Here is a 27,684-nt window from a genome sequence, read left to right as displayed (position 1 = left end):
ATTTATTTATTTATTTAAGATTTTATTTATTTGCGAGAGAGACAATGGGAGACAGAGATCATGAGAGGGAGGAGGGTCAGAGGGAGAAGCAGACTCCCCGCTGAGCAGGGAGCCCGATGTAGGACTTGATCCCAGGACTCCAGGATCATGACTTGAGCCGAAGGCAGTTGCTTAACCAACTGAGCCACCCAGGCGCCCCCATAAGTGATTTTAATACATTTTAACCCAATATATCTAAACTATCGTTTCAACAAATAAGCAATATAAAAATTACTGAGATTTTTTTTTTTTTTTTTAATGCGTGTGCTAGGTTTTCACTCAAAATCTAGTATTTTACACTTAAAACACCTCCCAATTTGGACTGGTCACAATTCACATGCTCAGTAGCCACATATAGCTGGTGGCTACCATATTGGACCATACAGCTATAGATAAAAAAGTTTATAATGGGGACATGTCATTGGCAGCTTTTCTTTTTCCACCCCTAAATTAACTAACTTTTATTGGGAATGGAGACTTTTCTGCAGGTTTCATATATATTTATTCTTTCACTTATTCTTTTCACACACACAGTGCAGTCAGTTTTATAGGTGAGAAATCAGAGCCAAATGTATTAAATCGTCTAAGGTCATGCAGCTAGTAAGTGGCACACGTATTAGAAAGGATAGAAAACAGAGGGGAAACATTTAGGAGGTAAAATCTAGAATTGATTGCTTACTGATGTGCTGTGGAAGGCAGGAGGGAGAGAAGAATGGAGAGCAATGCTCAGCTTTCCGCTTTGGATGCCAGCAAGTGAATATGCAGACAAACATTTTTGAAGGATCGATTATTCATTTTTACAATGGTTAATTCAGGCCTGCAGTTGGAAACAGCCTGAAGCTTGGGGAATGGTCTGGGCTAGAGATACAGATTTGGGAGGCCTCAGGGATCACCCAGGGTGAATATACAGAATCTAGGGGATGCAACATTGGGTCCAAGAAACAGTGGCATGATGGGTACAGGGACCAAACAGAGGTGGAGTCATAATAGCCAAGGGAAGAGAGAGACTGTCAAGAACAAGGGAGTGGGCAGCACCAGGATGCGGCCCTTAAGTCCTGTAAGATAACTAAAAAGTGTTCAGTAGGTTGCACAATTAGAAGATCTTTGTTTAGTAAGAACTATTTCTTCTTTGTGATGGGGGTAGGAGCCAGATTGTAGGAGTCAAGGAGGCACATGAGAGGAGAGAAAGAAAGAATGAATGAAGACTACTCTTTGAAAAAATTAGAAGCAGATGTAAGAAAAGGGTTGGATTATAGTGAATTTATTTGATTTATTAGCCAATTATGTGAACTAGTAAGGTTGTGTGCCAAGATTTTAGAATATGAAACCTTGTTGAAGAGTGTAAGAGCCAATTCTGAATAGCCTAGGTATAATAGGGTACTTGTCATAGAATCCGTATGCATTCTCTATATACATATATGTATGTGACATGTATAATTTGTGTGTATGTTATATTCGCTTATATATATAAAATATATGTGTATGTGTATAAGCTATGTAAAAGCTTTTTTGGTTTTATAGTTTGTGTAAAACTTGTTTAGTAATATAGCATGTTTTTATACTGTTTATTGGATTTTTTTAAATTACGGAAGGATTGAGTATCAGAATAAATCAGTGACACAGATGATAAAGAAAAAGGTAATCTAGCCTCACTCTCCAAGACAACCATTGTTAACCATTTAAATTCTTCTCTTTGCTCTGTACTCCTAAGGATGCACGTTTTTTGATTCCAGAGGAAAAGTGACCCAGTGATCTGTTATTTCTTTCTGTAGGACTTTTCCCATGCCAAACAGCTATTTGCTGCTTGTTTGGAGTTGGTAACAGAGTTCTCACCGAAACTTCGTCAGGTCATGCTGAATGAGATGCTGCTTTTGGATATTCATACCCATGAAGCTGGAACGGGGCAATCAGGAGAAAGGCCTCCTTCTGATCTTATTAGTAGGGTGCGGGGATATCTGGAAATGAGGCTTCCTGGTAAGATGTTCACAAAGCCAAATTTCAGAAGTGCAGTACTCAAGTAATCGTAGGGAAGAATCCTAAAAAAACATTTTCTTATTTTTTTGCCATCTTAAAAAAGTTACTGCTCTCCTGAAACAATTCAGATGTGGAGTTCTCTTGAGAACATTGAAGATAATGTAGGAAACTATTCATTTCCTAGGATTACCATAACAAAGTACCACAAGCTAGATGATTTAAAACAGCAGAAATTTATTCTCTCATTTTTGGAGACTAGATATCTGAAATCAAGGTGTCTGTGGGGCCATGCCCCCCCCTGAAGGCTCTGGGGAAGAATCTTTCCTTGACTTTTTCTAGCTTCAGATGGCTGCCAGCAATCTTTGGCATTCTTTAGCCTGTAGCTTCACACTCCTGTCTCTCCCTCCTTTGTTACGTGTGTGTGTGTGTCCTCTTATAAAGGCACCAGTCATTGGTTGTAGCGTGTGTCCTAATTGTATGATGTCATCTTAACTAAGTATATCTGTGAAGACCCTGTTTCTATGTGAGGCAACTCAGGTCTCGAGTGGAAATGAATTTTGAGGGAACACTGTTCAACACACTACAAAACTGTATTGCAATTTTAAGATACTCTGTTAACGAAGAATTAAAATGTCCTTGTAAGTATAGGTTGAATGTTTAGTTCCTTATTACCATCATAGAACTCATCAAAATGATTGCCAGTGGGTCAGGAACTCACTTGTCACTTTAGGAACAGACATTCTGTGTCTATTTGTAAGTATAAATGTGTTATGAAGGGGCGCCTGGGTGGCTCAGTCATTAAAGCGTCTGCCTTCGGCTCAGGTTATGATCCCAGGGTCCTGGGATCGAGACCCGCATCAGGCTCCCTACTTGCCAGGAAGCCTGCCTCTCCCTCTCCTACTCCCCTTGCTTGTGTTCCCTCTCTCACTATCTCTCTGTCAAATAAATAAAATCTTTAAAAAATAATAAATATGTTATGAAAATTATATAAATTATATAATTATGTATAAAAATTATTATATAAATGATCTCTGTTGTATGTAAATGTTGCTTAAAGAAGTTTCTTAATTTTACATGTTCTAGTAATTTTAGAACAGTAAGTCCTACTGTACATACTTAAAGCTGTAAAATTGAAGTATAAAGGAAGGTGCTAGTAATGTACCAAAACAGAAATGGCTTCTGGCCCTCTGGAGTCTTGGATTAATTTAATTGTCATTACATTCTGATTTCTAGCAGATAGTACAACTTTTTAGCACTCTGCTGATAGAATACCTTTGAGCTTTAATGCGTCAGTGCCCTTTAATGTCGTAAAAATTGATCCAGTAATATACTGGCACTGTCCACGGACACATGCTACTGTGTCTGTTTTCTTTTTAAAGGTGGAAGTTTGATTTTTCGTACATGATTTCTCTAAAATGAAAAGAGGGATTTTTAAAATTCCAACATTTGTTGAGTGTTAGCTGCATGTCAGATGTTGTTGGAAGAGCTTTAGGTACAGAATTCACTTGGTCCTCATGGCAGCTCTGTGAAGTAGTTGCTATTTTAATTATCCCTGTTCGTAAATCAGGAAACAGGTACAGAGAGGTTAAGGAATTTGGCCAAAGTCACCTAGTAAGAGACAGAACAGGGATTTGAATCCATCAATCCTGGTTAAGCCTCTGCTCTTACTCTTTGAAATAGATGGAAATGCCTTTAAATAAGCACAGGTCTGTTTGTACTACCTTTTTGACCTTTAAGTAGTCTGGAATTTACATCACTTTTTTTTTTTTTTCCTGTTTTTGTCCAAGACTCCTAGCACTGCACCTAATTTATGTAAATTCTTACCTTGTTGGATGTTCAGCTGCTTGTCCCATAGTTTGTGTTACAAGTAGTGTTTAAAATGGAAAGGCAAGGATGTCATTTATTGTTAGGAGGAATAAGCACAGTGCAGTGCCTTGTCTTTGTGCCTCAGTTACAGACTAAGTTCCCTGAGTTCAGCAGACACCTGGCTCTGATTCTCTGGCAGGAGAGTCAGGGTGGGTACAGTGGTCTCTCCATGGGTCATGATGGGGGGAGGTGTGTGAAAAGGGGTCATCTGCCACATACTCCTCCCTCTTTTTTTTTTTTTTAAGGTTCATTTGAGAAAGCATGGGAGAGTGGGTAGGGCGAGGAGAGGGAGAAAGAGAAAAGCAGGCTCCACGCCCAATGCAGAGCCCAACACAGGCTTAATCCCACCAGCTGAGCCGAAATCAGGAGTCAAATACCTGACTGACTGCCACCCAGGTGCCCCTCCTCCCTCTTTTTTTAAGGAAAAAAAAATTGTTTCCTGATAGTATTGGGTCAATTTTGATCAAATTAGTTGCATGCCCTCTGTAGAAGAGGGTGTTAGGTGGATTGGCCTGGCTCTACTATCAGGAATAGGAAGTGATCTTAATTGACAAAGATCCAACCTTCCATTTATAAATAAAGGCTACAGATTAATTATTCTTTTTTTTTTTTTTAAGATTTTATTTATTTGACAGAGAGAGAGATAGCGAGAGCAGGAACACAAGCAGGGGGAGTGGGAGAGGGAGAAGCAGGCTTCCCGTCGAGTAGGGAGCCCGATGTGGGACTCGATCCCAGGACCGTGGGATCATGACCTGAGCCGAAGGCAGATGCTTAACAACTGAGCCACCCAGGCGCCCCAGATTAATTATTCTAACACCAGTGATGTCTTTTGGGAGAAATACCCCAACTTTTATTAATTTTTTTCCAAAGATTTAGAATGTGTGCATGCACGCACATGCACAAGTGGGGGGGGTGCAGAGGGAGAGGGAGAGAATCTCAGGTGGACTCCCCACTGAGCACAGAGCCCAACATGGGGCTTGATCCCATGACCTTGAGACTGTGACTAGAGCTGAAATCAAAAGGTGGATGCTCAACCCACCAAGCCACTCAGATGCTCCGAAATTTCCCAACTTTTAATACCTTTGTATCAACAGCTTACTTTCTCTTGAGATGTGTCTTTGTTATGTTCCTAGGATTTCAACAAAATTGAATTCTAGGCCTACTCTGGGTGCCTGTTACAGCATAGGACTTCTACATTTAGAAATAATGCTTAATTGCATTGCAGATGCTTAAAGGGAAGTTTAATCTCCAAATCACTGCTTTTCAGGCTGTATCAGAATTCTCCCTAGATTCTAATTTATGTTTAAGAACCATTGCTCTGTTACTGTTTGGGGAGTGCTGGGTGAATAAAGGAAGCATTGGAGCCAAATGCTGTGTGATCTGCCTTTGGCAAAATGTAAAGAACTCAATGACATGCATGCATTGAGGATACTAATTTCCCTTCTGTCTTTGTTCTTTCTTGACGATGATGCAAAGAATGTATATTTTGCTGTGTTCCTATAACTCTCTGTCCCGTCAAATCCTTTTTTGGGTAAGGTGAGATATAAACTAATAGCCGTAGGCAGTCTTTTAGAAAGACTAAAATATAAGTACTCAAAAAGTTTAATAGCTCTCCCTATTTTAAGTTAACATTGTTATTCAGCATTCTTTGGGATTTTTCTTTTTGCTGAAGTACATTAAAACCTGAATATTATATACGTTGAGCTATGAAAATTTGCAACATATTTAATATTAAAGTAGATTTAATATTTCAAAGGAAGTTATGTGCAAAACAGTGCCTTTTTTTTTTGGTCCAAAACAATATTGGGTGATTTTTTTTCTCATCAGTTTTTATTTAAAATTGTTTTTGGCACAGTAAATATTTTTTGAAAGTTAAGGACTTGTTTCTGAGGAGTATTATGTCTTAATCAGCAGAAATATTTAAAATGGTACATTTAGTCAGATTTGTTACACTTTTATTATATGTTTTAGCTATTTTTGTGCTCTAAATGTGCTAAAAGTTTATATGGTACCATTGTACTTGTGTGTTTATTCTTTGCTTGTTTGAATTACAGATTTCTAGAGGACAGGTACTGTGGACTTCCTCAGTAGGGTGTTGGCCATGTAAAGTATTCATAGTAGATGATTTTGTTGATTAGTACTGGGGACCATGCAGTCTGTTGGGAAACCTTAACTTTCTAGAGAAAAATGTAAAATGTTGGAATTTTTCTATTTTTTCATCTGTAATTGTTTTTAATTTGTTCAACTGAACTCTTAGTACATGTTTGCTTTGTTCTCATTTTAATGTTATGATGGTAATTCCAACTGTTTTCTTCTTTGGCTTTTTAGATATTCCTCTTCGTCAAGTGATTGCTGAGGAGTGTGTTGCTTTTATGCTAAACTGGAGGGAAAATGAATACCTTACACTGCAAGTTCCCGCGTTTCTGCTTCAGAATAATCCATATGTAAAGGTAACTTGTGTTTAAATAAAGGGATTATTAGTTTGGGATCATTGTAACTGTTTCTTTAGATCTTTTTTTTTTTTTTTTAAGTGAGAGAGAGCATGAACAGTGGGGGAGAGAGAAAGGGAGAAGCAGATTCTCTGCTGAGCAAGGAGCCAGATGCAGGGCTTGATCCCAGACCCCTGGGATCGTGACCTGAGCTGAAGGCAAGAGCTTAACCGATTGAGCCACCCAGGCGTCCCTGTTTCTTTAGATCTGTACTACTTAGGGAACTTGTCCAATTTCTAAAATATAGTGGAAGATTGGACAAATGTTTGTTGGTTTGTGATTAAAAGTATAGTTTTGCGTTCATGCAAATGCAAGCAGAAATTAGTTAACAGACAACATGTTGGTATAACCCTAAGCTAATGAGAGGTTTAGTTAGCTTTTCTTGTTGTATGAACTGGTGGAGCAGGGAGGGGTACACTTCTAGCTGATTTCCATCTGAGCACCTTACCTTCTTTTTTTTTTTTTTTTTTTTTGACAGAGATAGATAGCGAGAGCAGGAACACAAGCAGGGGGAGTGGGAGAGGGAGAAGCAGGCTTCCTGCTGAGCAGGGAGCCTGATGTGGGACTCGATCCCAGGACCCTGGGATCATGACCTGAGCTGAAGGCAGACGCTTAACGACTGAGCCACCCAGGCGCCCCACCTTACCTTCTTTAGAGCCTATTTCCTCCTCTAGATTCGGGCCTGATTCTTGTTTGTGTATGTGGAATTAGACCCCAATGAAAGAATTCCTTCAGTGAATTGGTGCCGAGATGTTTATTCTCGTTTCTTAATTATATCTGTCCTGTGCAACTGGAAATGTTTCTGGGTGGAGAAGACAGAAATAGAGACTGGAGTTTTCCCTAAGACTGTGTCTGTTTTGTGCAAATGTTATGTATACCCTGAATAAGCAGTGGACTTTTCTCCCTTTCTGGTCTTATCGTTAAAATAACATTTAGTGATTTAACATTTTTCTGGTACATTTGGTTTTTCAGATTTCCTCCTTATTGTTTGTATGCTTTTTGTTCTTTATCTGCTCTCATCTTTAGTACATAGTATCTTAAATCAGTGGTTATCTGGGAACTCTTGTAAGACTCTTCTTTTTTTTTTTTTTAAAGATTTTATTTATTTATTTGAGAGAGAGAATGAGATAGAGAGCATGAGAGGGGGGAGGGTCAGAGAGAGAGGTAGACTCCCTGCTGAGCAGGGAGCCCGACGTGGGACTTGATCCCGGGACTCCAGGATCATGACCTGAGCCGAAGGCAGTCGCTTAACCAACTGAGCCACCCAGGCGCCCCTCTTCTCACTTTTTTACATTTGTCTTTGGTTATTTGTTTTTTCCTCCTAATTTCATGTATGTCCTTTTAAAAACTGAGCTCATTTCATTTCAGCCCTTTGAAGATTTACTGTTTTCTTTTGTAAAGTTTTTCTTCCTTTTTGTCTTCTCTACAATTGTTCCTAAAATTTATTGTCATAATTTGAATCCTCTTTCTCTTTGGAATATTAGACATTGGATTATATCTGTTTTGTTTTTTGGGTGTGTGTGTGTGTGTGTGAACTTTGTGATGTGAGTTCCTCATATCTAGAGTACTACTCTGATTATACCCCATAGTCTTGGTCTTTACTCAACTCTCAGATGAAAGAACCATTTTGTTCCAAGAGATTTCCACTTAGGATCCTAGCTTGTTGCTTAGGACAGTACAGTAGCTTCTCTTTGTTTCTCTCCACAGTGAATTCTGTGGGGTTGTGCAGTGGCAGGACGGGGTGCGTGCTTGAGGGCCAGCAGTGTGGAAGGGCACAGGGTATTGTGCTGCAGGTTCCCTGACCTTGGGCTGGGTGATGTCATTACTTTGTGCAGTCCCCCTGATTGGGCCCAAAAGGAGGAAGGATAGGTGGTGACCTTGCTGAAGAGTCACTGCGGCATCTCATCATCTCATCTGGTTGGGGTTTGTGTGTCCCCTTCCCTAGTTGGCCCCTGGCTCCCTCGTTTATGTTAAGGTAAAAGGGATCCGAGAAGGAAGTCTAGAGTAAAGGACTTTGTTTTGAAGATACTATAATTTGGAACAGTTTCCAAACTTGGAATTTGGCGTGGAATATGTATACATATGTATAGGGAAGTCTGGAAGGATTTTTTTTTTTAGATTTTATTTATTTGACAGAGACACAGGGAGAGCGGGAACACAGCCGGAGGAGTGGGAGAGGGAGAAGCAGGCTGCTGAGTGGGGAGCCCGATGTGGGACTTGATCCCAGGACCCTAGGATCATGACCTGAGCCAAAGGCAGATGCTTAACGACTGAGCCACCCAGGTGCCCCAAGTCTGGAAGGATATTAAGTCATTATCTCTGGATAGTGGAATATTAGGTGATTTTAATCAGTTTTTATTTTTCATATCTTCTTATTTGAATATTCTGTAATCACAAAAAGGAAAGGGAAAATCTTAAGCATGTAACTAAAATGTGACCTTTTGAAATAGTACAAAACTATACAGTCTCCCCATTGGATCAGGAAAGGAAGCAGCATAGTATATTGGAAAGTGCACAGGATTTATGGACACTTGGGTTATAAAAGACTATAGCTGGGGCGCCTGGGTGGCTCAGTCATTAAGCGTCTGCCTTCGGCTCAGGTCATGATTCCAGGGTCCTGGGATCGAGCCCCGCATCGGGCTCCCTGCTCCACGGGAAGCCTGCTTCTCCCTCTCCCACTTCTCCTGCTTGTGTTCCCTCTCTTGCTGTCTCTCTCTCTCTCTTGCTTGCTCTGTTAAATAAATAAATAAATAAATAAATAAATAAATAATAAAAAATAAATAAAAAATAAATAAAAAAATAAAAATAAATAAATAAAAATAAATAATAAATAAATAAAAAATAAATAAATAATAAATAAATAAATAATAAATAAATAAATAAAAATAAAAAATAAAAAATAAAAAATAAAATAAAAAAATAAAAAAATAAATAAAAATAAATAAAAAAAATAAAAAAATAAATAAAAAGATAAAAAGATAAATATATTAAAAAAAAATCTTTACCAAAAAAAGTAACACACTAAAAAAAAAAAAAGACTGTAGCTAATAGGAGGAGGAGGGCTTGGTGGTAATAGTAATAGCATAGGATAAAGACCAAGGTTTTTCCTGTGGCCTACAAGGCCTTTTAAGGCGCAGGTGCTTCTTCCTCAGTTTGCCCTCTCCTGCTCCTCTGTCATGCCCACTCTGTGCTGCTGGTATCAGAGCACTCGGAGTACACGGGATGCTTTCTCTGCCTCTGAGCTTTAGCACGTGCCATTTGGTCTTTTAGCCGGGATGCCCTTCCCACTTCTGCCTGTTGGTGTGGTTTCTTTTTTTCTTTTTAAAGATTTTATTTATTTATTTGACAGCATAAGCAGGGGGAGTGGCAGGCAGAGGGAGAGGGAGAAGCAGACTCCCCACTGAGCAGGGAGCCCGATGCAGGACTTGATCCCAGGACCCTGGGATCATGACCTGAGCCGAAGGCAGCCGCTTAATTGACTGAGCCACCCAGGCGCCCCTGGTGTGGTTTCTTTAAAGCTTTGCCTTATTCCTTTCTCTGCAAATGAGTAAATCACTTTTTTCTTTTGTTACCTTTGAAAGGTGCTACTGGTCCTGTTACTTTTGAGCCATGGACATACATTTTTGTTGTACTTACACTGTGTAATCTTGATAGTTACTTTTTATATTCTCAGTGCTTTACTTGGTGCCCACACATAGAAGATGTTTAAGAATGTGGAATTCAGTTGACTTGGGGCCTAAGACTTTTATTTATATATTTATATATTTATTTATTTATTTAATTTATTTAAGTAATCTTGGTATGCTGTGTGGGGTTTGAACTCACCACTCCAAGATCAAGAGTCACATGTTCTTCTGACTGAGCCAGCCAGGTGCCCCTGGGGCCTAAGACTTCTGAAAATTTTTACTTTCAAGTAAATTAATGTAGTAAGCTTCAACTAAGCATGTGATTCTTGACAACAGAAAATGAATTGAGACAGGGAGCTGCGGGAGGCCCTGTATTGCACTGCAGTCGATAGCTGCATGTATGGTGGGCCTAGTTGTCGGAGCTGACTTGTGTTCAGTAGGCATGCAAGGTGAAATGTACTCCTAGGCTGTGGCCTCTAGATTTCCATTCATACAGCACAGCTAGGGTTGGTTTTTTGTTAGTGCGAGCAGTGGTGGAGGTGGAGGGAGAGAGATAATCCTAAATGGGGTCCATGCCCAGCACCGAGCCCGATGCAGGGCTCCATCATGCAGGGCTCCACCACATGACCCTGAGATCATTACCTGAGCAGAAATCGAGTTGGATGCTTAACCAACAGAGCTACCCTAGGCCACCCCTAGCCACAGCTAGGGTTTTTACATCATTTTTACTACCTTAGGAAGCACCAGTGTTCTAAATTGTCTTAGGTGTGATCACGGGGTAGTGGTTACGAATTATGGTTACGTAGTAGGAAAATGTTCTTGTCCTTAGAAGATACGTATTGAAGTATTTAGGGCTGAGGTGTGGTGTCTGCAGCTCACTAGTTGACAAGCAGTACATGTAGATATGTAAAGTAAATGTGGCAGAATATTCACAATAAGTCAAATAGGTATTGAACTATTCAAATTTTCTATTTTTGAAATTTATTATTAAAAAATTGGGGAGGGGCGCCTCGGGGGCTCAGTCATTAGGTGTCTGTCTTCGGCTCGGGTCATGATCCCAGGGTCCTGGGATCGAGCACCGCATCGGGCTCCCTGTTCAGCGGGAAGCCTGCTTCTCCCTCTCCCACTCCCCCTGCTTGTGTTCCCTCTCTGGCTCTATCTGTCTCTGTCAAATAAATAAATAACATCCTTAAAAAAAAATAAAATAAAAAATTGGGGAAAGTATCAGTTTTCATCTTTGTCAAAATTTGGCTGCTTTTTTTTTTTTTTAAGATTTTATTTGAGAGAGAATGAGAGAGAGAGCATGGTGGGGGGAGGGTCAGAGGGAGAAGCAGACTCCCCGCTGAGCAGGGAGCCCAATGCGGGACTTGATCCTAGGACTCCAGGATCATGACCTGAGCCGAAGGCAGTCGCTCAACCAACTGAGCCACCGAGGCGCCCCCCAATATGGCCACCTTCTTAAACTACTGTAAGCAGTGGGGACCCCATTATGAATATTTTCTAGGTCCAGTAAGGGATCTGGGGTTTCCTGATGGACTTGAAATTATCCTTGCCATTTCACTCTCTAAAAGAGCAATGATGTATAAGATTTAATAAGAACAAAGGATAGAGGGGCCCTCTTCTTGTTTTGAAGTTACAGAGGGAAAGAAATGCTGAATTTGACTTAAGCCTGTTTTTTCCTCTACATTTTGGTCCTGTCTTTTCTCTGCCTTTTGCTTTTAGCCCTTCCACTCTTTATGGGTTCTTCTTGCATTTTTGGTCCTTAAGACTTCCTTTATTCAGATCATTCACTTTCAGTAATCTGTCCTTCCTTCTGCCTCCTCACATCTGCAATAGCCCCAGTCAGTGGCTGCCATTTTTCTTAGACAAAGGTTGTTCTAAATCTTACTCCCTTATTCTGCCAACTTCAATTTCCAGATTTCTCCCCTCATTTTTTCATTAAAAAAAATTTTTTTTTTGGGTGCCTGGGTGGCTCAGTTGGTTAAGCGACTGCCTTCGGCTCAGGTCATGATCCTGGAGTCCCAGGATCGAGTCCCGCATCGGGCTCCCTGCTCAGCGGGAAGCCTGCTTCTTCCTCTGACCCTCCCCCCTCTCATGCTCTCTCTATCTCATTCTCTCTCAAATGAATAAATAAAAATTTTAAAAAAAATCTTTAAAAAAAAATTTTTTTTTTAAATGATTAAAGTGTGTGTGAAGTTAAAGCACTATTTTAATTGCATCTCTGGGCTTTACTACAGTTAACATTATATATACGTTCCATTACACACATACACACGCACGCACCCTGCCCCCCACCCCTTTTAAGTTGGATCATACTATTTACCAGCTTGGTGTTCCCCCTTCCCACTCTTAATAAATCACATACCTCTTTGGTTTGTCTCAGTTTTGTTCTTATTAGACTATACTTATTTTTGTCGTTGTTAGACCTAAATTGTGTAGAAGAAATGAGCTTTATAATGTGGAAGGACCAGAGCATCCTCTTGCCCATTCAGATTTCCAGTCTGTCAGTAGACAGTGAGCTCTAAATTCCTCAGTGGTTGGATGGAAGGCATAGCATAAAATAACTTTGGTGTATTTGGGTAGTTATCCTTCTTTCTTCAAGTGTGCCTTAATAATAGAACTTACATCTGTAGTTCTGTTGTTGTAAATTATTTTTTGTGTATTTTCTGTTTTTCATGTTATAGCTTGGACAGCTTTTAGCAGCTACATGCAAAGAACTTCCTGGCCCTAAAGAAAGTAGACGGACTGCTAAAGACCTTTGGGAAGTTGTTGTTCAGATCTGTAGTGTGTCCAGTCAGCACAAACGAGGAAATGATGGCAGAGTCAGTTTAATAAAGCAGAGGGAATCTACATTAGGCATAATGTATCGGTATGTTTCTATCAGTTTATTTCTTGAGTTATTATCTGTACTGTTTGTACTGTTTCAAGAACATTGACCTTTATCTTTGTATATCATAAAGATGAACAGTGTTAGAGTTCTCTGGTGCTGATCTGTGGACTGACATGGCCGCCTTTGGAAATATCTTCTGTTTATATGTTATTTTAAGAGATTGTTAATCGTTTAATATCTTCTGGAATTCAGAATCAGCGGTGCCTATGATTGCATTGTACTGAAGAAGTCACGTGATTGAAACAGGAGGTTTTTTTTGTTTTGTTTTAAGATTTTAATTATTTAACTGCGGGAGAGAGACAGCTAGAGAAGGGGACACAGGCAGGGGGAGTGGGAGAGGGAGAAACAGGCTCCCGGCTACGCAAGGAGCCCAATGCGGGGCTCGATCCCAGGACCCTGGGATCATGACCTGAGCCGAAGGCAGATGCTTAACGACTGAGCCACCCAGGCACCCCCAGAGAAGTTGTTTTATTAGGTTAGTATGATATTAGAACATTATATTCTTTCATACGTGCAGAACTGGAGAGTTAGGAATAAACCATGTATAATTTACTTTTTAATTCTGATAGTAAATGTATATACAAAATTTGTGTTTTTTGTAGGAGCGAACTACTTTCTTTTATCAAAAAATTACGGGTAAGTTTTATTAAAAGTTGATCTAATTATTACTGCTGATTTTCTGAAAAATAGTGTGTTTAAATGCTGATTATTTAAGTGCTCTGTATAATGTTCATCAGTGATCATTCCTGAAGATGGGTTGGTCTGAATGGACAGGTTCATTTTGCATTTACCTTAACATGTTTTAGTGAATAGAACAGGTATTTTTTAAATTTTAAAGACGTCTTCCTAATAGGGCTGGATGTGTGAAGCCTAGCTTTAATTTTTGTTAGGGTTAATATTACATCTATTTACTGGACATAACCTAGATTCCATCCTTTAAATATTATTGTAAGGAATAAAAAGTTAATTTTTTTAGAGATAGCTGGAAGTACTAATTGGAAAGAGATTTATTTGCTCAGTTCCAAGTCGTCTGAGGACTTGAGTGCTGTAAGCCAGTTACCTAAATATGGTAATTTTTCTTTTAAGTTTTATTTACTTGAGAGCGCACGCCTGAGCAAGCACACACATGCGCACATGCGCGGGGGGGAGGGGCAGAGGGAGAGGGAGAAAATCTCAAGCAGACTCCATGCTGAGCGTGGAGCCCGACTCAGGGCTCGATCCCACGACCGTGAGATCGTGACCCAAGCCGGAACCAAGAGTTGGATGCTCAACTGACTGAACCACCCAAACGCCCCTAAATATTTTGTGTAAATTGTATGCTTGATTTCTTTCATGAGATTAAAAATAAACTAGACCTGTAGTATATGCTCTAAACTAAAGAAATGGTACATTTCAAAAGTCAAAGAATTTTTTGAGAGAAAATACTTGGTATCCCTGAGGTTGACAGGAATATTAAACATGTATAATATTTAAGGATTCTGTATTTTCTTTCTTATAGGAACCATTGGTTTTGACCATTATTTTGTCACTCTTTGTGAAACTTCACAATGTTCGGGTCAGTATTTCATAATTTCATTTAAAAAAATCTTTGAAAGAAATTTCCTTTTAAAATCACACTTTAAAAAAAGTTTTTTTTTTCCTTTTAAGGAGGACATTGTGAATGATATTACAGCTGAGCACATTTCTATTTGGCCATCCTCCATCCCCAAGTAAGATGTATTGTAGCTTATATTAATTATTTATGTATTTAGAAACCATCCTGATACAGATAACCTTGAGTAGTTTGACTAAAAGGCTATAATCTGTTAGGATTCTACAGCCAGGTTTGTTTCTCTTTGCAGTCATTATTTTCCTAAAAAGGTATACCAGCCTTCAGTCCAACAGAAAGATCCCTGAGTGATCTTGATGACTTATCAAGGGGTAGAATTAGAAAATCGAGGCTCCCCCCCCCCAAAAAAAATTGATTTCCTGTTAGGTTTCCAGCATTTTACGTCTTTTACAAGTAACTATTTGAAAAATGACTTTTCTGTTTTTTAAGATTTTATTTATTTGATAGAGACAGCAAGAGAGGGAACACAAGCAGGGGGAGTGGGAGAGGGAGAAGCAGGCTTCCCGCAGAGCAGGGAGCCCGATGTAGGGCTCGATCCCAGGACCCTGGTATCATGACCTGAGCCGAAGGCAGATGCTTAATGACTAAGCCACCCAGGTGCCCCGAAAATGACTTTTTTGTAATTCTTTGTAGGTCTATTCTAACACTGTGATAGTCAGAGGCTCCCAAACCCCTTTTAGTTACTAAGAAGTTCTTGGGTACTTTAAGAAATGTTATTTCTTTCATCTCCTGAGAATCACAATAAGATGATGGGGGAATTTTGGAGAAGGAGAAGAAAATGTTCTTTTTCTGGAAGAAGAAACCATATACACATTTCTTTTCCTATACATAGCAACTTCTCATTCAGGAGTCCCATTTCTTTCCTCACAAAAGTTACTTTTTCTTCTTTCCTCACCCCCTATATATATATATATATTTTTTTTTTTTTTTTTTTGCTTTGTGCTTGGGCAGGACTAGGCCTTATTTTGTTGCTCTTAGTGGCATCTTTGAAGAAGAAAAGATTTTAGTAGGTAGATAAGCAGTCTATAGAATGAGAGTAATTTGCTTTTTTTTTTTTTTTTTTAAGATTTTATTTATTTATTTGAGAGAGAGAAAGAGAGCGAGCATGAGAGGGGGTAGGGTCAGAGGGAGAAGCAGACTCCCCGCCGAGCAGGGAGCCCGATGCGGGACTCGATCCCGGGACTCCAGGATCATGACCTGAGCCGAAGGCAGTCGCTTAACCAACTGAGCCACCCAGGTGCCCGAGAGTAATTTGCTTTCATCTCAGTCTTAGAGATTAGAAGTAGTTGCGCATCTCATGTAGAAGTTTGGAGGGTCAAAAGTGGGCAGGTGATCCTTTACTCCACTTACTGAGGCTTGTTTTCCAAAGGATCATGATGCTTCATGAAGCAAATGTGCGTATTACACAACACTGTAACTGCAGATTTTTTTTTCAAGATTTTTAAGTAATTTCTACACCCATCATGGGGCTTGAATTTACAACCCCAGGAGCAAAAGTCACATGCTTTACTGACTGAGCCAGCCAGGCATCCCGTAACTACAAATTTTTATATGAAATTTTTTTTTCTTCACACACATACATGAACCAGGTTGGGGGGGGCAGAGGGAGAGGGAGGGAGAGAATCTTAAGCAGGCGCCTGATGTGGGGCTCGACCTCACAACCCTTGAGATCATGACCTGAGCTGAAATCAAGAGTCCGATGCTTAACCGATTGAGCCACCCAGGGGTGCCTTATATAAAATTTAGTATGTTAGATAGCAGTCCAAAAATCAGGTAGAAATGCTTCTGCCTTTTTAATTGATGGTTGGTAGCATCTCTCTGATGTTGTGTTTTTATCCTAAGTTAAGACTGTAACTTTTTTTTTTTTTAAGATTTTTATTTATTTATTTGTCAGAGCACAAGCAGGGGGAGCAGCAGAGGGAGAGGGAGAAGCAGGCTCCTCATGGAGCAAGGAGCCCAATGTGGGACTCGATCCCAGAACCCTGGGATCATGACCTGAGCCGAAGGCAGACGCTTCTCAACTGAGCCACCCAGGCATCCCAAGATTGTAACTTAATGACTGATTTTCAGTGTGTTTATAAATGAGGCAAAAGAATAGTTTACCATACAGGCTTTGAGCTAGATTGGTAGGGTTGGAGTCCCAGGCTCTTTTTCACTTACCTGGTACATAACCTTGGGTAAGTTGCTTTCTTTGCCAATTTCCTCATTTATTAAATGGGTATAAGAATAGTACCTATCTCAGATTTGTGAGAATTAAATAAGTTAGTACATTTTCTAAACCAGTTGTTTAGAATAAGGACTGGCACATATAGGCTTAATAACCATTATCTTCATCATGATAAAGCTACTTTAATATAAATTGACCTAGAGAAAATATAATGTGACTAAATGACCAGAAAAAGCATTCCTCTTGAACAAGAGTCTTTATTGACTCCAAAAATAGTGTGAGAATGGCATGGATTAAGCATTACTATTTCAAGATCAGTTGTTTGATACGTAGATAGAATTCTTGTTAACATTTTATAAATTTATTTTTTAATTTATTTGACAGACAGCGAGAGAGGGAACACAAGCAGGGGGTGCGGGAGAGGGAGAAGCAGGCTTCCCTCTGAGCAGGGAGCCCAATGAGGGGCTCGATCCCAGGACCCTGGGACCATGACCTGAACCGAAGGCAGACACTTAATGACTGAGCCACCTAGGCGCCCCCATTTTGTAAATTTCTTAGATCGTATATCAGTTTAACTCATTTAGCTGTAAATATATAATCGAGTATTTGCCGATAATAACCATAGTTCCTTTCTCACTATATGGGGAACCCTAGTGAATTATGGTTAGATCTGGCACCTCATGTGTGTCTGAATCCAGAGCCTGTGTTCTCTCCCACCGTGCCTTACTGCTTCTGGGAGGTGGGCACTATCAGCTCTGTTTCTTGGGGGCTGGGCTGGCTTTTATCCCCACAGTTCCAGCTTCTGTTTCTGTATCAGAGTCCTTCCAGGTTTAACCAGGCTCAGAGCAGCTGGCCCCATTCCCTCCCCTTCCCACTTTCTTAGTTAGTTGTTGTGATAGTTTTAGTATATTTACTCTTAGTAATACTTAGCATTATATTTATGGTCACCTAAATTTTGGCTAAGTTTTTGTTTTTAATAAATGTGTCTGGAATTTGAAGTTGAAAAATAGAGATTAATGTTCATTGTCTTTTTTTTTTTTTTTTTTTTAAGCCTCCAGTCCGTGGACTTTGAAGCTGTGGCAATCACGGTGAAAGAGCTAGTTCGGTATGCCCTCAGTATAAACCCCAGCACCCATTCCTGGCTAATTATTCAGGCAGACATTTATTTTGGTAAGTGAGATGTATGGTTGCTTTGTGTTTTTGTTCTTTTGTAGCACTTTTAGAAATGAAAATAAATGTATGACACATTTTTTCCCAGTACTTTAAATCTTGTTTTTGACCTCTAACTCTTCTTCCTAGATATATTTATTTATTTTTCCGTGTTAATAAACATTTGCTCTGAACCAATACTTTTAATTTTTTATATTGACTGCCTTTTTTGTTTTTTTAAAAAGGTTTTTTTTTTTTAAGTTGAATGTTCATCTACTAAGTTGGTTAAAATATTAGGGAAAGAAGTTAAAGTTTAGGGGCGCCTGGGTGGCTCAGTTGTTAAGCGTCTGCCTTCGGCTCAGGTCATGATCCCAGGGTCCTGGGATCGAGCCCCGCATTGGGCTCCCTGCTTAGCAGGAAGCCTGCTTCTCCTTCTCCTGCTCCCCCTGCTTGTGTTCCCTCTCTCACTGTGTCTCTCTGTCAAATAAATAAATAAAATCTTAAAAAAAAAAAAAAGAAGTTAAAGTTTAGTTTGTAAAATTGCTATTTTTTTTTTTTAAGACTTACTTATTTTTAGAGAGACACCGAGAGAGAGAGCCAGTGCGGGGAGGGACAAAGGGAGGAGAGAATCCACAAACAGACTCCCCGCTGAACTGGGAGCCTGATGCGGGGACTGATCCCAGGACCCTGAGATCATGACCTGAGCCAAAACCAAGAGTCAGAGGCTCAACTGACTGAGCCACCTAGGTGCCCCTGTAAAATTGCTATTTTAAAATATTCTATTCTAGGGGCGCCTGAGTGGCTCAGTCGGTTAAGCATCTGCCTTCGGCTCAGGTCCTAATCTCAGGCTCCTGGGATTGGGCCCTGTGTCAGGCTCCCTACTCAGTGGGGAGTCTGCTTCTTCTCCCTTTGTCCCTCCTCCTGCTTGTGCTCTCTCAAATAAATAAAAATCTTTAATAAAAAAAAATTTTTTTTTTAATTTGTTCTAAATATGCTATTCTAAAATCTATCTTGGCACTCGATAATTATTTGTATTCTTGGAAATAGATTCCTGACTCCTCCCCCACCCCCATTTATATGTGATAGATTTTCCCACTTGATAAAGTTCCAATATTTCTATTACTGTATGGGTCAAATCAAATTTCTGACTGGTGTCATTTCAGGATCAATTTTCTTTAGGAGTTGAATTTTTTTTTTTTAGGAGCTGAATTTTTAAAAGAAAGTTCAAAATAAAAAAGAGAATAGTATAATGAACCCCCATGTATCTGTCACCCAGCTTTTTTTTTTTGCGAGAGAATGAGAGCACGAGAGGGAGGAGGGTCAGAGGGAGAAGCAGACTCCCTGCTGAGCAGGGAGCCCGATGTGGGACTCGATCCCGGGACTCCAGGATCATGACCTGAGCCGAAGGCAGTCGCTTAACGAACTGAGCCACCCAGGCGCCCACCCAGCTTTAACAGTAATTAACTCATGCCCATCTTCATTCCATCTGTATCCTCACCTACATCGTCCCCCTCTCTCCTGGATTCTTTTTGAGGCAAATAATTACTAGTTTTAATGTTCATTTTCACCCTAACCCCCTAAAGAACTTATTCTTAAGATTTTAATATCTATGTTCAAAATAGATTTACTGATTATAAACTACCTCAGAAAATTCAGGTATGTTTCTAGTATGGGTGTTTGGGAAACAAATACCTCCAATACTAAATTCTATGATAGTAAGGTTGACAAATCTGAGCTAAATTTTTGGCTAATCGGTTTTAGAAGGAAGGAGCATATTATATTGCTTCTTTACAGTAGTTTGAAAAAAAAATGCGTGTGTGTGTGTGTGCGTTCGTTCGTTCGTGTGTTCTTTCCTGGATAAGTGTTCTCCCTAGCACTGTGGTTTGAATCTGCTTTTGTCAACTGAGGAAGTAATAATACCCAACTCTTCACAAAAGAGGCTTTGTCTGTTTTTTCACCTGTTATGTCTGATGATAGGTAATTCTTTACTTCTGTTTTCTACTTTAGCAACAAATCAGTATTCGGCAGCTCTCCACTATTACCTGCAGGCAGGAGCTGTGTGTTCTGATTTCTTCAATAAGGCTGTGCCCCCTGATGTATATACAGACCAGGTAAGCTGTTTCTGTGGGCTCTCTTTCTTGGCTACCTTTACACTTTGTTTTTTCCGGGCCACTTTTTGGTGAGTTTATTTCTTTCCATGTATGTGGTGGTAACTAGGTAACTCCCAAGTTGAATCCTCTAGACGATGCAATTCCTCTCTGTATTTCCAGAGCCCATAGATCATTGCTGCTTTGATTTCCCAAAACACTTAAAAAAACTCAACCTGTCCAAAACTGATTTCAGCATCTTACCTTACAGTCTCCCTCCTCATGACCTTTTTCCACAAAAAGAATAATAACAAAACACCAAAATACCAAACACCTTTTGTTCATTTGAGTTGACCAGGCCCAAATCCTGAGTGTCCTCTTTACCGACGCTGCCACCGAAATCCAGTCAGCCTTCAAGACCTATTGATTCTGTCTCTTAAATCTCAAATTTATTTCATTTTCTTTCTATATGTATTGCTCTTTCCTCTGGTGTAGGCCACCAATATCACAACTTACTAAATGGTATTGTTCAGTACTTTAATAATAAATGGCTTTTGAAATGAGATCTTAAATTTTTTAGTAACTAGCTATTTTTAATTAAAATTTCCATTTAGAGCAATTACAGATTCACAGCAAAATTGAGCAAAAAATAGAGTTCTCATATACCCACCATTTCCACATACACACAGTTTTTGCCACTGTTGACATTCCATATCAGGTAAATGGGTTACAATTGATGTTAACTAGTTTTTGAAAGTAATCAATTTATTTTTGTAGGTAATAAAACGAATGATAAAATGCTGTTCTTTGCTGAATTGCCACACACAGGTTAGTTTATGATACTATGTTGGTTTATTTTCATGTGTATTAGAGTTTACCATAAATATAAAGCGTTGGACTGGGAAGTAGCCTTTATTTTCTGTATCATATAGTTGATGGTGTTTAAGAATTTGGTATATTCTTTAAATTTTTTTTTTTTTAGTAAATTTTAACTAAAATAAAAGTATGAATTAAAAAACATTGGTCTTTGCATTTTCAAGTTTTTTGTTTTTTGTTTTTGTATATAAGAGTGGATATGTACATTAGTCAGCTAGGGAAATACAAATCAATACGGCAGTGAGATACCCCTTCATATTCTCTAGGATGGCTATAATTGAAAGACAGTAACTAGTGTTGGTGAAAGTGTGGAGAAATTGTAACCTTCATACATTTCTGGTAGGAATATAAAATGGGAAACTCCTCTGGAAAACAACTTGGCAGTTCCTCAGAAAATTTAAGCATAAAATTACCAGTGTGACCTAGCAATTCAGTTCCTAGGTTTGTAACCAAGAAAGTTGAAAACCTGTCCACAGAAAAATTTATACATGAATGTGCATAGTAGCATTATTCGTAATAGCTAAAAAGTAGAAACAACCGGGCACCTGGGTGGCTCAGTTGGTTAAGCGACTGCCTTCAGCTCAGGTCATGATCCTGGAGTCCCAGGATCGAGTCCGCATCGGGCTCCCTGCTCCGCAGGGAGTCTGCTTCTCCCTCTGACCCTCCTCCCTCTCACGTTCTCTGTCTCTCATTCTCTCTCTCTCAAATAAATAAATAAAATCTTAAAAAAAAAAAAAAAGTAGAAACAACCCAGATGTCCATCAGTTGGTGAATGGATAAATAAAATTTGGGAGAGCCTACAGTAGAATATTATTTAGCCATAAAAGCGATTAAAGGGCTGAGACGTGCTGCAACAAGGATGAATCTTAGAAATATTATTTTGAGTGAAAAAAAACCCACATACACATGGCTTTGTATTATGATTTCATTCATATGAAATGTCCAGGATAGGCGAATATGTAGTCAGAATGAGGATTAGTGGTTGCCAGAGACTCAGGGGGTGGAGGAATGGACTAGCTGTGACAGGTCTAATTGCATGTTCTGTATGTCCTTGGAAGTCATTACGTAATACTTTTGTTTGGCAGTTTTCAACTCCTTTCAGTTTTCTGAACTGGCTTTTGCCAGTTTCTCAAAGCTGTAAAAATTTATGATTTTTAGGTCATTCATTAAATGGACAGATTTTTTTTTAAAGATTTTGTGTGAGAGCACGAGAGAGAGAGAGCTTGCTCAAGAGCGCGCATGTGCACATACAAGCAGGGGGAGCAGCAGACAGGGGGAGACAAGAAGCAGGCTCCCCACTGAGTAGGGAGCCCAATGTGGGACTTGATCCCTGAGATCATGACCTGACCCGAAGGCAGACCCTTAAGCCCCTGAGCCACCCGGGCACCCTGGGCAGACAGATTCTTGTGTAAAGGTTTTTGCAATTAAAATTAGATGGAATCCATAAATATGAGCTGATCCACTCGCTTTAATCTGCAAGCCCTTTTTAATATATTCTTTATTTTTTAAATTTATTTTTAATTTTTAAAAATATATTCTTGATGTAAGAATCATTAAAAATTACTTCTCCTGGGGGCACCTGGCTGGCTCAGTTGGAGGGGCATGCAATTCTTGATCTTGGGGTCGTGAGTTCAAACCCCACATTGGGTGTAGAGATTATTTAAAAAAAAAAATTAAAATTTACCCCTCCCAAAGAGTCATTGTTGACACTGATTACATGAAACCGTTTTCAAATCTTTGTTTATGTAGGTGGCAATTTTATGTCAGTTCCTCAGAGAAATTGACTACAAGACAGCCTTTAAATCATTGCAGGAACAAAACAGGTATGAATGATTTTTAAAATGAAGCTGAAATTTTTCTGCTTAAGAATGAGAAAGTAATTAAATTCTGTTTTTCAGTCATGATGCTATGGACTCCTACTATGACTACATATGGGATGTTACCATTTTGGAATACTTGACTTGTATCCTTTCATCAATATATGTGATATTAGAACGGTTCATTTCTGTAAATTAAAAAAATACTGTGTATTTCCTAAATCAAAGTCGAGGAACAATTGAGATTCTGTCATGGTCTTTAATAATATCAGATTTATTATTCTTAACTGATTTGTTTAGATCTTCATCATAAAAGAGGAGAAACAGATAAAAGACAAATTGCAGTAAGTTACTTTATGCCTTTCTTCAGTGATATACTTAATTTCCCTGGTATTAAACCATTGTTAAGATTTGGACCAACAAAAAAAGATTTTGTGTGCCTAGTTATTGCCAGAATTTGGTTATCCGTGTTTACTTTTAACAGGTCCTATTTTGACTTCAGAGCTTTTACCTCCAGTTTATTTATTTTTTTAAAGATTTTATTTATTTATTTGACAGAGACACAGCGAGAGAGGGAACACAAGCAGGGGGAGTGGGAGAGGGAGAAGCAGACTCCCCCCACAGAGCAGGGAGCCCGATGCGGGGCTCGATCCCAGGACCCTGGGACCACAACCTGAGCCGAAGGCAGACGCTTAACGACTGAGCCACCCAGCCGCCCCCCTCCAGTCTATTTTATATTAAAATGTTAGAGCATACCCTCTCTCTGTTCCAAACCTGTAAATGGTTTCCCATCTCATGCAGTGTCAGAGTCCTTGTAATGGCCTACAAGGCTGCAGATGACTTGACCTCTAACTATTCATTCGATTTTCTCCCTTGCTAACTTCTGCTACACCATTAGCTGTTCTTTGAACATGCTGAAAATACTCACCACTGAAGAGCTTTTGAAGTTTTATTTTCTAGAAACATTTCTTAACTTCCCTTAGGACTCCTCAACTGTCTTCTTAGTGATCATTTCCTGGGCATCTTATAAAATAGCAGTGTCTTTCTCCATCCTTTTCCCTCCAACACTCTCCTTTTCATTTCCCTTTTGAAATTTTCTTCCATTATACTTACCTACATCTGACATAGTGTATATTTACTATATATTGTGCCTCTATCTCCCTCTTCCCCTTCCTACTTCCCCACAGGAGGGACTTGGTTTTGTCATAGCTGATACCTAGAATGGTGCCTGGCTCACAATAGATGCTCAGTAATTGAATAGATTATTTAAAAATTTGACATCTAAGCTAGATATAAATTTACGGCCATTTTTACTTGCCTAGCATTTTTGAATCATTATCACCATAGATACTTTCTTTCTGCTCTTTCATCCATATTAACAAAATTATGTGCTATTGTGTGTCTTTTAAAGCTCTCTACCTGGACTAAATTGTATGACCATTATTTAGAGGAAAATGATTATAGTATCTTTTTTAAAAAAAATGAAAGAGAACATGAAGCTAGCTGTACTTGATTGGAGGCAACTCTTTCTCCATTTCCAGTTTATCCAGGGCTGGAAGGCAGTACTGAAATTGTTACTTCCCCAGTGCTATTTCCAAATCATATTTACTTGTAATCATTTTACACCCTTTCTCTTTAAAAGCTTACATCTATCTCCTGACAAGCTCATCTAACCAAACTAGTGGTTATTCCTCTGCGTGCATCAAAATATGTGATCAGTTTACCCAATTCCCCTAGCTTTACAAGTTCATTGTTACCTTTACTCTGCATCAGCCACCCACACCCATAGCCACGCCTTATTGTCAGTTGTTCCACATAAGATCTCTCTGCCAATAATCTATCCCTCTCTTACTTCCTGGCTCCCATGTTCTTCATTGTCAGTGAGATGTTCAGGTTCAAGACCACTTTTTCCTGTCAGCCCCTTCCCAGCTTCCCTTCCTTCTCTACTCACTTTAGTACAGCCAATACCAGTCTGTGCACTATCAGAGATGCTGATTCAGTTGGCCTGAGATGAGGTCCTGGAATCCACATTTTAAGTTTCCCAGATAGTTCTGATGACAAACCAGATTTGGAAACCCCTGTGTGTCTATGGCTGACTGTCAGAACTGCCCTTTGATAAATATTTATAGCATCTTTGCTTTTTTTGTCCTTCACTTCACCTGGAAAAATCCCTTTTCAAAAATTTATGCTTTTTTTTCCTGAGCCAGAGTCTGGTTGGAAAAAACCCTACAACCATATAAACTGGTGAGCCATTACCAAACCATGGTCTCCAAGCGTAGCTGGCCCCTCATCTCTTGTGTTATGGCCAGCAGTCAGGGGTCTACTTTTTCAGGGACTGTTTTAGACTTGCCTTTTGTTTAGTCCCCTGTCCTTTCTCTCCCTATTCTGTACTTCCTTGCCTGTGTTTAGACTAGACCAGAAAAAAGACTGACCTCCACATGGGAATTGTAGTTTTGGGAATTGTGGCCAAATCCCTCCTTCCCATCTTTAAAATCTGTAACTGTGCTCACCACTAAGTACACTCTTAGTAAGAGGTTATGTTACTTCTTGATGAAGGCAAGTTTCTAGGCTTTGATTCTATCTCTTCAGTGACCTTTAATGAGCTGTCTCTGCTCCTGTATTGTCAACCTCTCCCAGAGCTTATAAACTGTTTCATCCTTGACTGTGCCTCTACCTCCCTCTTCCCCTTCTCTGCCTAGTTTTTTGAAGCTCTTGGACCCAGTGTAATTTGACTTCTGCCATCACTGCTCCTGTTACCTCAAGGGTCACCAAATGTCAAAGCCAGTGGATACTCTTCAGTCCTTATCCTTTTGTTTACATCTCACTTCTTAAAATCTTTATTCCTTTGTTGTTCCTGACATCATTTTTACTCAGTTCTTTTCACTGTTACTTTTCTTCTGTGTGGGTATCTCCCTGTCTACCCCTTAACCTTGGTTTCCCCAGAAAGTTAGTCCCTCCATTATTTTGATTGCCCTACATCCTCCCTAGGTAATTTCACCCACTTATGGTTTTGACTGCTACTCACAGAGTACATTACTTCTCTCAAATCTCTGGTCTATCCCAATTTCTGTCTTCTACTTTGGACTTTTTATAGCCAGTCATCTTTGTGATACTTTGTTTGTTGGAAATCTCTAGTTATACCCAAAGACCATGTTTTTCCACATGCATTCCTTCATATGGAAATGGATATCCTCCAGCAATTCTTCCTACTCTCTGATGATCATTTCTGAATAGTCTACTGTCACCCTTCAAGCTACATATCAGAATAGTCTTTGTTGTTTAAAGTTTTGTTTTTTTTTTTAAGGTTTTATTCATTTGACAGAGACATAGCTAGAGAGGGAACACAAGCATGGGGGGTGGGAGAGGGACAAGCAGGCTTCCCGAGGAGCAGGGAGCCTGATGTGGGGCTCGATCCCAGGACCCTGGGATCATGACCTGAGCCGAAGGCAGATGCTTAACAACAGAGCCACCGATGCGCCCCTAAAAGATGTTCTAATTGGGTTTCTTTTTTTAATCTAAAGGTGTAGGTAAAGGTAATTCGAAGATGGTAAAGTATGTTCTCACAAAATGCTCCTTGGCAGAGTACTGTGGATTTTTAGTAGGCTGAGGTATTTCTTTCTAATCATGAAAGAAATGAATTACTGTATGCTATTATAGTGCTGAACAACTGTTTTTGCACCTTAAAAAAGTGAAGCCTTTCCTGAAACACAAATTTTGATTTTTCAGACTATTTTGTTGGAGCCCTAATTTAACTGTAAAAATGTGTCAAATGACATGCAGAGTTTATTTACTGGTATTTTTAGTCAAACTTATATGAATTAATGTTACTGTAGGTAGAGTAGTCGTCTCCCCTCTTTTCCACAGGGGTAAGTTCCAAGACCCCTGGTGGATGCCTGAAATCATGGCTAGTACTAAACGCTATATATACGTACCTATAGTAGAGCAATTATAACAATATACTGTAATAAGTTATGTGAATATAGTCTTTCAAAGTATTTTAACTGTATTGTACTCACTCTTGTGAGGTGAATGATGTAGGCATTGTGGTATAACATTAGGTTACTGTTGACTTTTTTAAGATTTTATTTGAGGGGGGAGAGAGGGCGCGCGCATGAGCAAGGGCAGGGGGAGGGAGAAGGAGGCTCCCCGCAGAGCGGGGAGCCCAATGGCGGGGCTTGATCTAGGACCCTGGGATCATGACCTGAGCCCAAGGCCGATGCCTAACTGACTGAGCCACCCAGGGCCCTCTACTGTTGACTTTCTAAGTTATGTCAGGAGGAGGATCATCAGCTTCTGGACCATGGTTGCTTTCATATAAGGGGGACCTACTGTAATTCCATAAGCAAGGCTCAGCATCTGATTTAATTTTTTTAAGAGTGGCTTTAGTCCGTCTTTGTTAGTGTCTTCCATACCTCTTATCATTTATAATTAGAAGTTCAGCTAGTCATTAAATTGTTAGCATGTAGTTTTATATTATGTACACTAGCAAGACTTTATCATCTTTGACCACACCTGTAATAACCTCACTTTCTTGTTTTGGAAGATCAAAGCCATCGGCCAAACAGAATTGAACGCAAGCAACCCAGAAGAAGTGTTACAGCTGGCAGCGCAGAGAAGGAAAAAAAAGTTCCTCCAAGCAATGGCAAAACTTTACTTTTAAGCAGTTAGTTAAAATTTTTTAACTTTTATTTTTTAAACAATGGGCTAAAAATAAACAGTATTAGATTATATAATACATATGTACACATTAAGTGGTGTTTTCTTTTCAGACAATACTGAAACAGTTGAAAAACAACTATACAGAAGACTTCATACCATAGCTTAAATTTATAATTTCTTCAAAGGAAGAGATTCACATGTCCAGTAACAGAATAAACTAGCAACTTAGTATAATTTATTTTCTATTAGACCCACTCTTGAGGCTGAAATTTTGTTTCTTAAAAAAAAAAATAGGTAGAAGTAGCTAGTCTATACACAGCAAGTTCTTATGTCAGGTTTTTTGTTTGTTTTTAATAAATAATCTAGGAGTCAGTATACATTTACTACTTTTCTGCCTTATGAAAATAGAAGTTTAGGTCAAGTGTTAAGCTTTATC

General features: G+C 39.3%; 1 protein-coding gene across 4 annotated transcripts in view; it reads left to right on the top strand.

Moving 5' to 3' along the window:
- Positions 1 to 27,324, top strand: part of INTS8 (integrator complex subunit 8) — a 56,839-nt gene extending 29,515 nt beyond the window's left edge. For 3 of the 4 annotated variants that reach the window (XM_045896217.2, XM_064588100.1, XM_064588102.1), the window contains exons 15-27: positions 1,812 to 2,013; positions 6,208 to 6,329; positions 12,679 to 12,863; positions 13,487 to 13,520; positions 14,383 to 14,439; positions 14,532 to 14,593; positions 17,712 to 17,830; positions 19,817 to 19,920; positions 20,674 to 20,724; positions 22,522 to 22,595; positions 22,671 to 22,735; positions 22,890 to 22,933; positions 27,133 to 27,324. In XM_045896217.2, coding sequence (XP_045752173.1) covers positions 1,812 to 2,013; positions 6,208 to 6,329; positions 12,679 to 12,863; positions 13,487 to 13,520; positions 14,383 to 14,439; positions 14,532 to 14,593; positions 17,712 to 17,830; positions 19,817 to 19,920; positions 20,674 to 20,724; positions 22,522 to 22,595; positions 22,671 to 22,735; positions 22,890 to 22,933; positions 27,133 to 27,249 — 1,236 coding nt within the window. In that variant the 3' untranslated portion in view covers positions 27,250 to 27,324. The remainder of the gene's footprint in view (positions 1 to 1,811; positions 2,014 to 6,207; positions 6,330 to 12,678; positions 12,864 to 13,486; positions 13,521 to 14,382; positions 14,440 to 14,531; positions 14,594 to 17,711; positions 17,831 to 19,816; positions 19,921 to 20,673; positions 20,725 to 22,521; positions 22,596 to 22,670; positions 22,736 to 22,889; positions 22,934 to 27,132) is intronic. The other variant, XM_064588101.1, reaches the window with a different exon arrangement.
- The last annotated feature ends 360 nt before the right edge of the window (positions 27,325 to 27,684 follow it).

This window comes from Mirounga angustirostris, unplaced genomic scaffold (assembly GCF_029215605.1).
Source record: "Mirounga angustirostris isolate CCGP_5_RB_7025 unplaced genomic scaffold, mMirAng1.0.hap1 SCAF_4, whole genome shotgun sequence".
Lineage (NCBI taxonomy): Eukaryota > Metazoa > Chordata > Mammalia > Carnivora > Phocidae > Mirounga > Mirounga angustirostris.
The sequence above is the reverse complement of the archived record's forward strand: the minus strand, read 5'-3'. Positions and strand labels throughout refer to the sequence as shown.